The sequence below is a fragment of the Acanthaster planci genome, linkage group LG04, assembly GCF_054643075.1.
Source record: "Acanthaster planci isolate LZ-2023a linkage group LG04, COTS_SCS, whole genome shotgun sequence".
Classification (NCBI taxonomy): domain Eukaryota; kingdom Metazoa; phylum Echinodermata; class Asteroidea; order Valvatida; family Acanthasteridae; genus Acanthaster; species Acanthaster planci.
This window is the reverse complement of record NC_141780.1, coordinates 6,191,277-6,206,897: the sequence shown is the minus strand read 5'-3', so window position 1 is coordinate 6,206,897 and position 15,621 is coordinate 6,191,277. Positions and strand designations below refer to the sequence as shown.

General features: G+C 41.4%; 1 protein-coding gene across 1 annotated transcript; it reads left to right on the top strand.

Moving 5' to 3' along the window:
- The first annotated feature begins 6,146 nt into the window (after positions 1-6,146).
- LOC110973736 (carbohydrate sulfotransferase 11-like) lies at positions 6,147-15,378 on the top strand. The gene is made up of 3 exons (XM_022224788.2): positions 6,147-6,530; positions 8,007-8,062; positions 14,086-15,378. Exons 1-3 carry the CDS (start codon positions 6,371-6,373, stop codon positions 15,106-15,108), a joined length of 1,239 nt encoding a protein of 412 aa, XP_022080480.2. The 5' UTR covers positions 6,147-6,370; the 3' UTR covers positions 15,109-15,378.
- The last annotated feature ends 243 nt before the right edge of the window (positions 15,379-15,621 follow it).

Here is a 15,621-nt window from a genome sequence, read left to right as displayed (position 1 = left end):
GTTTCTTCTTCTTTTGGGCCTAAAGCCCATAGACTTTGCACACGTTTTTCTGTGCAGGACTTTTGCCATTAATCTTTGTCGCACAGCATTCAAAGTTTGCATAGGCATAGTCATTATTGCATAAATGTATGCCGAAGTATAACGACATGATTACGTCATCAAGTGATTTATTATTGATTTTTAAATTTTTTTTTCAACCCATTCACTCTGCACACGTTTTGGAGGCACTATTTTGGTACTTTAGTAATCGTTGATAGTCGTCAAAGTTACAGCAAGCACTAACTATAAAATGAAGATAACACTTAAATATTCACAACATGATGACGTCATCACGGAATTTATTATTAAATTTTGAATATTTAAATTATCCGTTAATTAAATTTATAGAAATCCATATAAGATCAACCGTGGCCTCCCGCAACACACTGTTTGCAGCAAGTGCAAGATAAAATGTGGTCTTGAATTCATCTCGTGTGGGTCAAATCACGCGACCCTTCCTTCCGGTCGAAACCGGAAGTGTTAAATTGTTTAAGACAATGGTAATAGGTATCAAGTTGTTTTCAACGGTGTTAGTCTGTCGGGGTATTGTATTCTTCAAGTCATCTACTGATGACGTCACCTAATTATCGAGCGCCCTCTAGCGAAAGGTTAAAAATTCCGAAAAATGAATTTTGAATAAATGTCTGTGGCGAAGTTTGTTCGAATCGCCTGAAAGTTAATGTAAATGATCATCTTTACCCTGTCAACATGTGTGTAAAATTTGGGGCTGATGACGTCATCAGACCGAAAGTTACAATAAAAAAACTTCTTTTATTCTTCAAAATTCGGTAAAAAATCAACCGTAAGAGATATCAACGTGAATTGCGCATGAGATGACATCTAAAACATAGGAGTCAGCTGTATGAAGTGCATAACTGCATCATTTAAAGCCCTATATCTCCAAAAGTACCTGTCTTAGCGTGTTGAAAGTTAACAGATGTCTGGAGATAGATGCATGATAGACAAAAATTGACCTTAGGGGCTGATGATGTCATCAGTAGAAAAGTCAAGTGACATTAAAGGAACATCTTTTCAAGCCGTATATCTCCTAAAGTGATTGTCCCAGAAGGTTGTAACTTTGAAGATATGCAATCACGACTATTACATTTTCATTAAAAGCCTCGTTATTTTCCCTTTTTTTTCTTTTTCCGCTGTTTTATTCTGAGGGGCACTTTGGTAATTATTTTAAGTCCGATCAATTTCAAACTTGGTATAGTAATTAACCATCATCCGAAAAAGTGCCCGAAAACTTTTTTTTAATCGTAACGACATCAGGGGTCACTTGACCTCAATTCAAAAATTCATTCTTTACAGTCTAATAACTAGTTAACTATTTGACCGATTTAACACAAATTTCGTATGCACATAGTCAGGGGCGTGTTATAGATGAAAATTGATATCTTGATCTCGTGTGACCTCTACTTCCGGTTGACGGGAACTTGTATTTTAACACACAAATCGTCATATCTCATGCACAATACGTTCAATTGCAGGGATATTTGGTTTTTCGTTATACATGCCACTTGGGAAATTTTTGTAATCCAATTCATTACAAAGTTATGATACTCGTTGACAGTCATCAAAAGACAATAAAAAACATTTTGGGAACAGCTATGTGCTTTTTCCAAAACATCACATCTAGTTTAATACTTGGTCTGCTCGAAAATCTTTGAAATCACTTGCGCACGTTTATCTGCATACAATTTGTGCTGGAATTCGGAGGACGCATGTAGGGAAATATGTTGGTGTGTGTGGGGGCTTCCTTAACCCCCCCCCCCCGGTGTGTGTGTGGAGTGTAAATCCCTCATCGCCCCGGGATTTACGCCCATAGTACCTTTCTAAGTGAGCACAGAGCTAGGCTTACCTTTGCCAGAGCCGACCCCAATGACACGAACCACCTCGGCCGTGCTGACGGGCCACCGCACGGCCTTGAGCAGGGACGGCATCTTGGCCCGGATCCAAGCTAAAGTAACTTGCTCTTGGTCACACCTTTCGATGAACGCCTCAAGAGTTTGGACGTAGTAAGTTTCGTCCAACGTCTTCATGGTGGTGACAACCAAAAACAATTATTGATCGGCCCAGGAGTCAGTATGACTAAAAAATAAAGAGAGATAAAAAGCCACAATTTAGATTTGTAAAAATGCCGGTTTTTGTAACTAACAGAGTGGTTTTGTGAGTAACATATTTTTTTTTTAGTTCTTGCCTTGACACCTTAGTACCTTATGCAAATGAGGTTGCGGGGGGTCCGACTCTCCAATATTAGTTTTGAGGCTGGTAAGAGTTACGCAATACTGTCCGTGCAAACGGGTTGCGCTGCTCAACCCACAGGCAAACATCTGCGTGGTCAATAGCACTTGAGGTAAACCACTACCCTCGAGTGGGTTTGAAGAATGATCGAGCACTATTTGCTACAGTAAAACTAACACTGTTCCGTACTGTTATTTACATGCATTAATCTGAGAAAAAGCCGGCTTTTCCGGCTAATCTCACTGCCGGGGGAGGGATTCGGTCCCAATATCATCTCGGCCAAGAGTGCAGCCACGAGGTTTATGCAATCCGGCATGGATTCACTTTGTTATTGTGGCGACCCGCTTGCTATGAACACCTGAATGGGCGTTTCACGGGAACAGTGTGTCTGATACTCGTCGGAACGGTTTTAAAATGATTTCAAGACTTTGCTGGAAATACCTCAGATACATTGAGACAAAATTGGAGGAAACTGTAGGGAGGGGGTGGCAAGAAATATGCCCCGACTCTTTTAGAAGTCAGTGCACAGCATGTCCGAAAGCGCTTTCGTTTATTTGCAGTGTATGCACGAACCGGCTCACTCAAAAAGTGAATTTCATGAGCTTGGAGATTGAATGTTCGAATATTTCATAGTAATAGTCCCCTTGAATGGCTGAGGTAGTCAGGATCACAGAAAAATGATGTATATTCCGAGCGTCCAGGTCACGGAAATGGCCCGCTGTGAAAGCTCCTTAAAGACATGTGTACGTTATCGTCATTGGTCAAATCCCCAAGTGACCTTGCATTTTGACTAATCACGCACCGTAACACTCAGCTCTAGGGCGGTTTGTTTTGTCATGTACCATGCTCCACACACGCTTATAGAGTATTAAGTAAAAGCGGGGGCTCAGTTGCCTGACTGTTAAATAAACTGGTTGCCTGTCCTTACGTAGCAGGAATTAAAACGATGTTTTATGTACATCGCAAAGGCAGGCGTCCCTTTTTGTTTTTTCCAACCATAAAGCAGTTTCAACTGTTGTCTGATTTTCATTTTTGTTGGATTGAAAGTGACAAATAAAAGTGGAAGGGGCCTAACTTTTTTCATGTCGCTTTTATTCTTTGATAAGTTTGTCCAGAAAAGTTTTTATAATATGCCAGTAATACTTTTACTAAAGTCAGAAATGGAAGGGTAGGTGGGTGTAAATTATTCTCAATTTGGGTTTTTCAGTACCAGATTCCTTTTGGTCATTTTCATTAAAATTGTGGATGAAATTGATTAACAATAATAAAAAAGGACATCTCAATGAAAACAAAAGAAATCCATGCATTAATTCCCTGTAGTTCTGGAAAATTGTTTATTTTTTTAAACAACCAGCTGCATTGATCTCTTTAAACGTTAAACAATTGTTTCTTTATTGTTAAATCATATGTAAATATTTGCAAAATGTTTCAAAGACCTGGTATAAAAGACAAAATTTAACAATGGCACAATACGAAATTAAGTATAAAAAGGTAACCATGAAAACTAAAGTATGGAGATGTTTATGTCAGTGGTTCATCTCCATTTTATTTAAAGTACTTCCCTGCTTTTTAAAAAAATGTGCTATGATTTCAAAAACAATAAATTTTGAAATACAAGTCTGGCAAGGTTTAAATTTTATAAGCGCCAAGTCCTACACACTCATTGGAGTTTGGTTTACAGTTTGATGAAATGTCAATTATAGCACACAGTTACTATGATAACAAACATTTGTACATGTGCAGAAATATGTGCGAACACTTGTCTAGCAATAAAGAAAAAGCCTGGATTTTTAGGCAACTAGAGTGGAATGATCAATTACAAAAATGTACATGGAAATAGACCTGAGATATTATTGAAACGTCATGAGGTACTCCCCGGCTTCGTAACAAGCTCTGAGACAAACCAGCCGCTGTCGAAAAACCTGGCAGAGATCTCGTGATGGAATCCCCAAAATTTTCACTCGAAAATACGGCAGATCACTCTGAGTGTTGGGCCTGTAAAAGGGGAAAGAATGACAGAGAAATTGCAAAGAAATGTACCGGTATGTGGACACCTAAATGTATGTATATGTATACAATTTTTTTCAGCCAGAACAAAGAAATTGTGAACTCCAGTTGTGCCATCAAGTGTCGCTGTCACCAAGAGTCAACAAAAACGATACACGTCAACAAAGCATCAAAAGGCAAGATGCGCTCTTAAGCTTATTCAATAGACTGGCATAACTTCAAGCACTTGCAATTACATTGAGCTATAAAAAAGGAGCTACGTGTAGTTATGTAAAAAAAAAGGGAAAATTGCATTCACAATCCCAGACATATAAAAACATTTTCTTTTTGTTCAACAATTCACTTACACAAATTATTAGGTCTAAACTCCCTGTAAAAAGTTTAGAACCAATGATTAAATGCTACTTAATCTTTTTTAACCAACATCCGAAGTCTAATGCACCTTTGATAATTAAATATCATGGGTAGGGAATCTATTGTCGACACCGCGAGTAATCTCGCAGCAATCAAGCTGTCACGGTATGCACATAAAAATCTCCCACGTGATGACATTGGGGTCACTGACATAGCATATTACCGACTGTGACTTTGCAATATTTGGAATCGAAATAAAAATCGCAAACGGAACCTGCAGAGATGAAAATAGTACGGTTCGAAAGCATAACTTTCAGAGAGTCCAGCGAACGACAAATTTTGTCCAAATATTTCCCGAAGTAGTCAAGATCACTCAATATGTTGAGGTCATGTTAAAAAAACTGTGTTTATACATCACTTTACAAGCCTCATTTATAACTTTTCCAACGGTATAATTATTTTAAAAATGGTATTAAACGACGCCTAAAAAAATAAGCTTATACTCACCACTCCATGTTTACTCGCACTGCAGATTCTCGTGAATTCTCGAAGGTCCGAGACCGTCCTACTCGCTGCAAATAAACTTCGCCGTGTGTCTCATTATTGGGCACGCTGCGCGCTGACTGTAAAGGTTTAATCATTGTTGTCAATCAAGAAAGAAAAAGTGACAAAAAAGTGACAAGATAAAAATGTGGTCAATGCTCATTCGTTTTGTAAATGTAAATAAATACCTTTTGTTCAAATCAATATCTCATATTTTTCCGAGGACGGGTAAATTTTTCAATATCCTAAGACGTAAGTTTACTAAGCAAACAATACAGGCCTATGACCTTTCCGGCCAAAGTAGCCAATGTTTAAAACAGCACTATTAATCACTTTACATGAGATTCACTGACACTAAATTCGGCACTTAATTAACTTATTGAAACGTCAAATCAAATTCAGCAAGCATGGAGCGTACAAAAGCTCAAATCCATTCAGTTTCAGCAGGGCAGTTCCACCAAGCATCTTCAGTACTTCCAGTTATTCAATCGTGGGCAATTTTTTGTTTCATTTGTGCAGGAAAATTTGAACTGCACATTATGTGTTTTTAGAAATGGGAATGATTTTTAAAAAATAATTAGTAATGGCGCGAGCATGAAAGATATAGGTACTAAGGAGCAACAGGGAAAAGGTAATATGAACACTTAATTATTAATGACAGTTGAACTTACTGAGTATCAGAACGTAGGAACTCGAGGGCACGATTTATCACCATTACTGACAAATTTAAAAATCCTACATAATAACACAGCATCATAGATCTGATTCACGGCATTGAACTGACCGTATTGTTAATGGTATGCCCATCATATGCGCCCACATGTTATCTCTGCTACAGTAGCACAACCGAACTTTCCTCCATCATGGTATCGTCATTGAGATCAATGCTTTCCTCACGCGCAACGCAGCACGCGCCTTATGTCCGCGTGAATCGCGCGTTTCTCGCTCGTCTCGCGTACGCCCTCGCGCCCGCACATAATGCGTCCATTACTCGTAACGGAAACGGTCGTTTTGCTTCCGACCAAGGACACACTACGAGCATGTTCGTGCATAGTGCACACTTGGCTAAGTCGTATTACTGTATTGTGAAGTTCCACTGCTGCTGTTGCGTTGATACGATGGGAAATCGCGCTGATCTGTGTTTATTAGAGCGACGGTAATAAGGCGCAGTGCTGGCACAATGTTACATTCTTTGAAGTCTGTTGTTCTATTGTTGACACTGATAACAATATCAGTTGTCGTGTCATTGTACCAAGCCCTGTTTACCTTGAACTTGTTCCGTGACCACAGTGAGACCTTCACTTCAAGACAGATAGCCGGGGCTCTGCCAAAGATCTCGGGTAAGTAAATGTCAAAGTGATGTGAAGTGTAGTCTCTTTCTTACCCAAATTGTGTGATTCTGGAAAACCAGTGTTACATGCCAAAGTGGCATTTGGTGAATCAAAACGATACAAATGAAACAGGAAATTCAACACGGTCAGCTTAAACAATATCCCACGTGACCCCCTGTGTTATCTAGGAATAATAATTTATCATTGTTGGGTGGTTGTTATCTTGTGGCCGGTTGGCTGAAGTCTACCCTTTTCTCAGTCATGAATGTATTCGCTGACTTATTATGGGATCCCCTGAACTCTGGTTCAAACAACGGCAGGAGCAATGCATCCTACCAAAAGTATAATGTGAAGCCTATTCTTTATTTAATAATGAAAAGTGTTCATGAATTATTATGAACCAGTGATAATTTCTGGACGGCTTTCATATACTTCGAGGTTAAAATGACAAGAATTACTTCTCTTTAAATAGTTTATCTTTGACGTGAAGTATTTAGACCTACATTCTGTTATTTTTCACCACATTAGGTTTAGGGATTTTAATTTCCCCAAAACTATTCAGGAATCACCGATAAATTTGTCTCAATACTTTCCACAATCCGCCCATTTGACTGCTCTTCCAGAATTCCCTTTAACTAAAAAACCTACCATGAAAATGCTGGCTTTCTTTTTCTATAAGCACGTACACGCCGCACCTGAAACCCCATTAATGTCAAGTTTCCTTCAAACGTCTAGAATGATTTTCCATTACTGTCTACTAGGGTACAGTGTGCATTTCAACTTCTCCCTGCTAACATTCCGACCTCCCTTCTGAAGTTGAAACTTGCACCGGAGGAGAGATTAACATTAATTGCTCAAACTTTTTTTAAGCGTGGTCGTACATAAACAGCTCAAGGCAGGTCGTCAGCATGGGGCCTGTCGATAATTATGGAAATACTATGAAGACCAGCCGGTATATACGCCGACCAAATTCTTGCTTAATTTGAAATGCGTTACGCGAGTGTGCAGCTCAACATTGCACGCTACATGAAAACGAGTGTAAGGACGGCTTCAATATTATTTACGGTGGCGAGTGCAATTCAAAAACAATTATCTGTTCTGTCTAGGATTATGAGTCTGATGTATAAACTTGTGCCGATTATGGGTTGATAAGTTAATTCAACTTGAGAATACTTTAGGAGATTTCTGTCATTTTAATAGTTCGGACATCAGGAACACATATTTCAAAGAAAGCCTGAAGTAATTGAAATTTTGATTTCTTCGGTAATTCATTGCGAAGTACTTGCTCTGTTTCCAAGCTTGTTTGCTTCTACTCGTAGTCAAAAACTTACAAAAGCAAACACACCTGACATATCTCCAAGGCGGTTCACAGCGTTGAATCATTAAATTACAAGAAATTGAAGGAGTTTTATTTCTTATGCCATTTTATTTCTGTATCTTGCTAGTCAAAAACTTGGTGTTGATTTCCTTTTCTCCACGTGACAGGCAAAGGAACACATTCCACAGAACGCCGGCGAGGGGAAAACGGAGAGTTGGAAGCGGTGAGTAAAGTAGTGTTACACAACGAAAAAAGTCAGCGTTATGGCAGCACGTGCTTTATTGAACACACGTACATGTACATGTACATTTGTCGATGAAACACCTCCGGCTCACTACAGCAAAACAGGGCGCCTTTAGAGAAAGGGTTCATTGTGAAAACGCTTCAAAATTTGAGGGTTCTGTGCCTTTTGCCGTGTATGCCCTTGTCAGGTTGCAAATTACATTAAAAACTTAAAAGTGCGGAGTTGGATTGGCACTCTGTGATGTTGGATTAACACCGAGTCTATCTATATACAGAACCAGGGTATATAGGGCCTCTTGCATAAACCGCACACGGTGTTGTATTAACAATGCAATATTTTGCATTATTCAACCTTGGCCCCGTGTGACCGGCTTGATTTACGGTGAATAGAGGAGTGCTCTTAATATATAAGAACAATTTCAAAAACTACACGATGCCTTATTTTATAATCTGATTTTTTTATATAATGAATTAGAAACTCGGAGAAGTTTTGAGGAAAAGCCAATAATGATGACGGAGTGAATACCCCCTAAAGATCGCTATTAGTGTCGCTCTTCAAATTTGCCCGTCTACAGTGATGACGTAAAACCACGTACACGTGGACACACAAACACACACCTACAAATAAGGAGAGGTTGTGTTCCACCATTGATTAATTCCTGAAATCAAATCAATTTTAGCTCTCAAAAAAAAAGAAAAAAAAAAGGGCAATCGAATGGACGGCGATGCCACCTTAATTTGACAGGTCAATATTTTTTGATGTGGGGTAAAACCGCCAAGATAATTAACTTGAAGACATAAAGTTATTTTTATAAAGAATGCAGAAGAGCTTCGGGTATTCCCTGCCCCCGCAACAAAATGTTATCGATCGAAGAATTTCGCCGGTCGCTTCCCAGCTGTTGTTTGTAATGACACTGATCACGCGGACCCTCTTATTTATACGGGCTTATGTCCATCAATTATACCCCCCTCCAATTTGCAATCTATTACTCATGTCGTTGGTTTTGAACAAAAATTCTAATAAGGTGTCTACATATCGACCACGGAGAACTCTCATCTACGCCCAGTCCTGAATAAACAGTCTCGATTCACAAAAATCGTTTAACATTTTAAACTTGGATCTGATGGAATTGACATTCCTGTCGCAATATAAATCCTCAGTGGGTTTGGTCAAGGCTAATTTCTAGGCTTCATCTTTGCCTGCATCCTCGTTTAATTCGCGTTCTCAGATGCTCTAATAGATTCAAACAGAACCATTGACAATAAATATGACAAAAATAGTGATATGAAATTGACCCAGATTATTTTGGTAATTATATATAACCCCAGCCATTCCATCCAATCCAACCCCCCCCCTTTTTTTGAGAAGTACAATTGAATTTATTGTCGAGAGGCTCATCTCTTCACCTCGGTACTTCACTGGATAAAGCTCTCAGGTGGGCAGTTCGACGGGACTTAGAAGGAAATGAGATTACTTGGTTCTGTTCAAATTTCTTTTCGAGCACCTGTTCGGAAGCCAGGCACCACGCCATCAAAAAGAGGGTTACCCCCAAACGTGAACTTTTCTTGGGCAGTAAAACCCCAAACTTTGTCGGTCGTCCAAGGCCAGTGCCTTAAACAAGAGCAGGCAATTGCTGGTGACCTCCCTCGTGTTTCCTTCCATCCCTCCTCCCCCGAGACTTCCCCGCCATAATCTCGGTAGATAACTCTTTTCGGCCTGCTTGCATTCCAGGAGCGATCATTGTCAACTTTAAGGGACAACAGTTGGCGGATTGTTTTCGAACTTTAGTGCGCGTGTGATGTTATCCTTAGATAGGTGAATGAGTTAACATGCTTTAGTAGGGCAAACCTTAACCCCAAACGTAACAGCAAGGAACCTATGGAAGCAATTTTGGACAGGAGATACACACAGTCTATGCAATCCACTTGCCCATCTCTATCGAGCCCCACAGTTGCTCTGACCTTCCAGAAATTATTAGAAACTATACTGCTAAATTACCAACTTCATCAGAACAAATGTGTATAATAAGTAAAACTTTCGCTTTATGACTCCGCAGTGGCCACATGCATATCGTACGGAAGTGATGTCTGTAATTAAATAATCTGCCTTTAGAATAGATTCACGTTGCGACAGCATTTTATGCCGAAAACAGTTCAGCAGTTTGGGAAAGGTGACATTTAGATCACTTAAGCAAGATTTAGAACGTTGCATTGGCAGTGGTAGTCAGTGCAAAACAATCGTGCTCAAGAAATTTGAACAAGATTTTACTTAAACTCCTCAGATTTTGTGAGCGAGACCGTTCCGTTTATCCTCAAAGTTTACAGTGGTGGGCGTAAAGGTTAAGAACTTGCCATGTGTCCCAAAACCCAAGCTTAAAACCACTTTTCAATTCTCAGGTTTGAAAAAAGAGCCATTCCATTAAATCCACGTCTTTCGACGATCCTATTAAGGACTGCACCTGTCCAACCCCAACACCTTCGCCAAACATCGTCCGGTCCGGTGGGCTTGCTATCTTGCAACGAAAAGGGATCGAGGCACAAAAGTATACAGTGCACTTACTGCTTGCAGATATCGATAGCAAAAAAGCATCCTCACTTCACTGCAAACATGGAGCGGCTTACGAACCCCACTGAACACGCACTTTATTTGTAAAGGCCTTGGGCTGTTCCAAGGCCACCTTACTAAACTCTTATCACTTTCAGTATTGTCTCTTCATAGTACCGTAACCGTGTACTCGACTAAGAACTGTTTGCACCCGTTGTAGATATCCGGCAAACATAATGCTGTGACGGGGCACGAAATTGCTGTCGTTTGATGAGTCAAATATGAAAAAGATACATACACAGTACATGTAATGTAATTAGCCAGTCTAATTGGTATAAAGTGGATTTTTAATTTAGGCCTACTGCCAGGTAATGATTTCAAATAGCAGGAAGTGGAAAAAATCATGGATGAATATCAGCGATTCTTAATTGTGAAAGAGGTTTTCATGTTTTAGAGGCAAAGTTTCGAATTCGAGGACTTGATAAAGCATGCAGTTATTATAAAGGTGTTTGTTTCGTTGCATTGGGCGGTGGAGGTAGAAACATAGGCCTACACTTACCGGTAGTGATTGTGCGATTCTGCAGGTGCGGTGTCTAAAAAACACAATCCGTCTAAACAAGGTGAAATGGCTGATGATAGATGTCTTCAGCTCCTCCTAGTAAACAAAAACAACCTCTTCGACCGGTGCACATAGGACTGGGAAGGCGAGGAGTGGCCACATTCAAAGCTCTCCTGGAGGTGCTCTCGTTCCCTGTAGGATTCGGCGGAGTTGTGCCCAATGTATAGCGTACGAAAAGAGTAATATTAGCCCAACGGTATCTTGCATCCCGTAGCCACCCAGGTTCGTTCGGCGTTTGCCCGTATTGTCCGTGCTGGCCGTATGTCTTGAGTTCCACTCGTCCTTTGTGGTCAAAATGCCTGAAAGCGACAACACCGTCAAGTGCGCGCGCCTTTATAGGTTTGAATATCACACTAAGTTCGACGACTGTTGCATGACGAGTCCTTTCAAAGGTCGCGCTACGATTGGGAGCAACTGTTGTGGTAGTCTAATGCATGCGCGGGTCTGGAGCCATTTTTCGGTGGGGTAGACCCTTCGCCTTTCAACTTAAAATAAAATTGAAATTCAGAATCTCGAATCCAATATTTTCCGCTGCTTTTGTTTCCTTTTTGTATGGGGGCTAGACAAGGGGGAGGGCCGTAGGGTTGGTTTTGTCGTTGGATCTTTGGCCAGAGCGTGAAATAGGCTCACAGACTTTGAGTGATTCATTGAATATTGGGAATATTAGACGCAATCAGGCTTCATGCCTAATCGAACGTTCGAATGTATGTTCAAGTTAATTTGTGCACTCCAAAACAGGAGAGATACCTAATACTACATGATCCTCCAAATAATAATAGAAATCCTGAACTATTTCCCTGCATCACACTAATGGCAAATGTGCACTTGAGGTAAATGCATGCAGAAGCTTTTGTCAATCAACAGGGAAATTTCTGCATTAGCTGCCCATACCAATTTGTATTACAGTGGAAGGTATTTTCCTCAGTGGTATTGACAATGTTTATAAAAGTCATGTAAGTAAAAGCGAGGCCTATTTATGAATACATGTATGTTGGATGAGCGTATGTAGAAAGGTTATTAACGTCGCAAAATCGGTATCACGGAAACAGTAATGGTCACGTTACGTATGTCTGCTCCGTCAAATTGAAAAAATCAGTTACATGCAGAAAATGCGAGTCCCAAATTATGAATACCAGTTGGTGATCTTGCGCATAAAGAAAGACAGGTCTTTCTCGAGTTTTTGCATGTTTTTGCATGTTTTTGCATGGCCCCCGGCAGTGAGGGGTAGGGGTATTGTTTTCAAGTAATAAAAAGCTCATTGTGTCAAAACGGCCAATGCCATATTTAAATAAACATTGATGGACGACCATTCACTGTGTGGTACAATTATGGAGCTGCATTGATATTGCCCAACGTGAAATCTGCAAAATATTCAAATGAAATTGTTAGGAATTGTTAGGTTAGAAAGTGTTACCTGAATGCCACATTTTCTTCCTGAAATGACTTAGAACATATCGCCGTGACAATTCTTAGCTGCTTTCAACCTTTTAAAAGGGTCATCGTTTTTGCCTTCTCGCACCAAGGCGAATACCCTACCTACGTAAGCTAAGCTTCAATATGCGCGATGATAGATACTACTGTAATTTGTAATATAAGAAGTTTACGCACATCAGCGCTTCAGTGCAGTATTAGAAGCCATTACTGTGGTAGCATAACGCTCGCAGGCAGGTGGTACGCGTGCGTTAACCGTCTCTTCGACCAACAGGGTGTCGTGACTTGCCAAGTGCACGCGCGCGTCAAGCAGAAGAATGTGCGTGTGAGTGCGGTGCCACCGCAGTTCTGGCGTCTAATGGGATTAGTCTGTGTGCAACATTTCATACTTGGTACATTTAGTCATTAAGTATCTCAGGCAACCTTTTGTGAACTGCCATTCCCTCCTGTGATGTGGACGCTTCAGAAGCCACCTGAAGATTTCGACGCAAATAATACTTTGAAATGACCTTGAAAAGCGGTGACGTCCAAATTTACACAATGTTGGCTTCGACTCTAGAAAGTTGAAAAGCTTCGACATCCCAAAAAAGAGTGTGGTCATGCTGGAATTTTTTTTTTTTTGGGGGGGGGCAGTTTCCGCCAATTGTGCCATTTCAGCTGGCCCTCTTCCCCCGTCTCACCAGAATGTAGCTAGGGTGCAGGCCAACTACGGAGACAATTATGAAGTCTGCATAACGTGGGCCTGATAGGCCTACAATGTGCCTGCTCAACAATGCTTCAATATCTCCACGAAAACAGTGCTTTTAACGTGAAAGGCGTTCTCACAACAGCCGTTTTTTCATTGGTATTGTCTTTCGTTGTTTAGACAATCAATATCAATGTATTGACTGCCCTGATTATTTCGATGACGTCGACCCCAAACAGACGTAATGCCGTTTGGAACGTGCATCGAGTCATGCGCTATGTGGCAGGTCGGCATACTGACGTCTCCGGGCATATTGCGTCATTAGCTCGTTCGTCGTGCGTGGGAAAGTCATTTTTAGCAAAACATACCAGTAGGTCAGCATAGTATGGGTTAAATCCACCTTAAGAACAGAAACAACACCAAAAACAACAGGAAAAGCGAAAACAAAAAGCAGCAACAAAGAAACCACACAGCCTCAATGAAGGATAGCTTCATAAGTTATATCAGCATTTTGTTATGATTAGATGTGTGGCTTCCGACCTCACAATAGAGGGTTTGCATGGATGTCATCTTACAAGCCAGTGCTTTTGTTCCACAGGGTATGCACGAAGAGGGTATCCCTGTGGAACTAAGAAATTACCCTGCAAGATGGCTACTACGCAAAACCTCTACTAAAGAAATGATACAGCTTGCGAAAGACATTGGTTTGATGTATCTTTTCAGACAACAAACTATCGTGATGCCTCCTGGATAGATAACAAGGCAGAAAAGTCTAAATCCTGGCCTGAAGACCGCACTGCACTAGAGTTGGACAGCTATCGGTACCTGCATCATCCAGAGACCGTCAATAGAACCTATGATGTGTGGCAGACTCAGCAGTTACGGAGAAAGGTTCTGCGGGAAACCTGTGACAGCCTACGGGACAAACACCGGCTGAGGAAAGCTGAAGTCCCGCCGAGCCACCTGCTCGTAGACGATCGGCATCGGTTCGTCTTCTGCGAGGTTCGAAAGGTGTCGTCGATCGCCTGGCGCCGCGTCCTTGACGCCCTAGCGTCCGCCTACCCAGCCGGCCATAGCGTGGGTGGGATGGGGTTGCGGCGACTGGGCACGTACTCGGCACACCAGCGGGAACGCCGGCTGAGCGAGTACACCAAGTTTTTGTTCGTTCGGGATCCCATGTTGCGACTGGTGTCAGGATGGCGCGACAAGTTCCTAGTGGGGCCCCAAAGGCACAATTACCAGAGTTCCTGGGGAGCCAAAATAAGGGGTTACTCGAAGCACCGAGCACGCAACAACTCCTCATCAGATTCAGTCCACGGTGCACAGCAACTTGTGCTATCTTCATCAGCAGTTGAGGATCAGTCGGTCAGCTTCACTGAATTCGTCAAGTACTTGACTGCTGGGCCACCCAGGTCCCCCCTAGTGCGAGACATGCACTGGGAAACCTACAACTCCCGATGTCGTCCTTGCCTCGTCCGCTACGATTTCGTTGGGCATTACGAGACCCTGGGCCCCGACGCAGCAGCTATCCTGAACGCCCTCGACGGCCGCCGGCAAGGGAATGGCAACCTCCGTTTTCCAGCCGGCCGTTCGGACTCATTATCGGTCGCTCGGCAGGAGTTCCCAAAACTCGCACCGGAAGACGTCGTAGCATTGGCCAAACTTTACGACGTTGATTATGAGCTTTTTGGGTATTCAATGAGCAGATTTAGGAATTGGTTGCAGAATGCCTCAACGACTAAGTGAGTCTATGAGCTCATTAATTCTCCCCGGTACGCTTCATATTGTATTTGCATGCACGGAATAGACCCAATGACAGATACACGGGAAATAATTGGCCATTTTTTTTTCTGTGACATGTCTGACTACATGTGTGTAGATTGCCTCTTTATACTACTAATTGTACAAGGCGCGTATGGGGTTTTTCTTTCCCAGGAGCAAAATAGAGTACCATTCAGATTAAATTCAGTTACAAAATTCAACTAAGATAACATTAATAAATGATTTTGACACAAATTAGGTTATGCTCTTTGGTCATTTTTTCCATGGTTTTTCGTTTATAATCTATTTCTTTGGGGAGGGGGTTGGCTATCCACTTGGCTAACTTGTATTTGTCTGTTCGAAAATTTCTACAGCTAACAGATTAGTTTTTTTTAATTAAGGATACCAGCGATTCACAATAGTGCGCCTCCAAGAGTTTATAACACGTTGATCAATCACAGTGGGAGGAATCTGTCGGCCCAATGCGCGTTTGGAAAG

What these genes read in the sequence shown, in the direction of transcription:
- LOC110973736 (XM_022224788.2), top strand. Translation starts at nt 6,371, where the DNA reads ATGTTACATTCTTTGAAGTCTGTTGTTCTATTGTTGACACTGATAACA. An exon ending in GGCTCTGCCAAAGATCTCGG is followed by an intron (nt 6,531 to 8,006) that starts GTAAGTAAATGT and finishes TCCACGTGACAG; the next exon opens with GCAAAGGAACACATTCCACA. An exon ending in AAAACGGAGAGTTGGAAGCG is followed by an intron (nt 8,063 to 14,085) that starts GTGAGTAAAGTA and finishes GTATCTTTTCAG; the next exon opens with ACAACAAACTATCGTGATGC.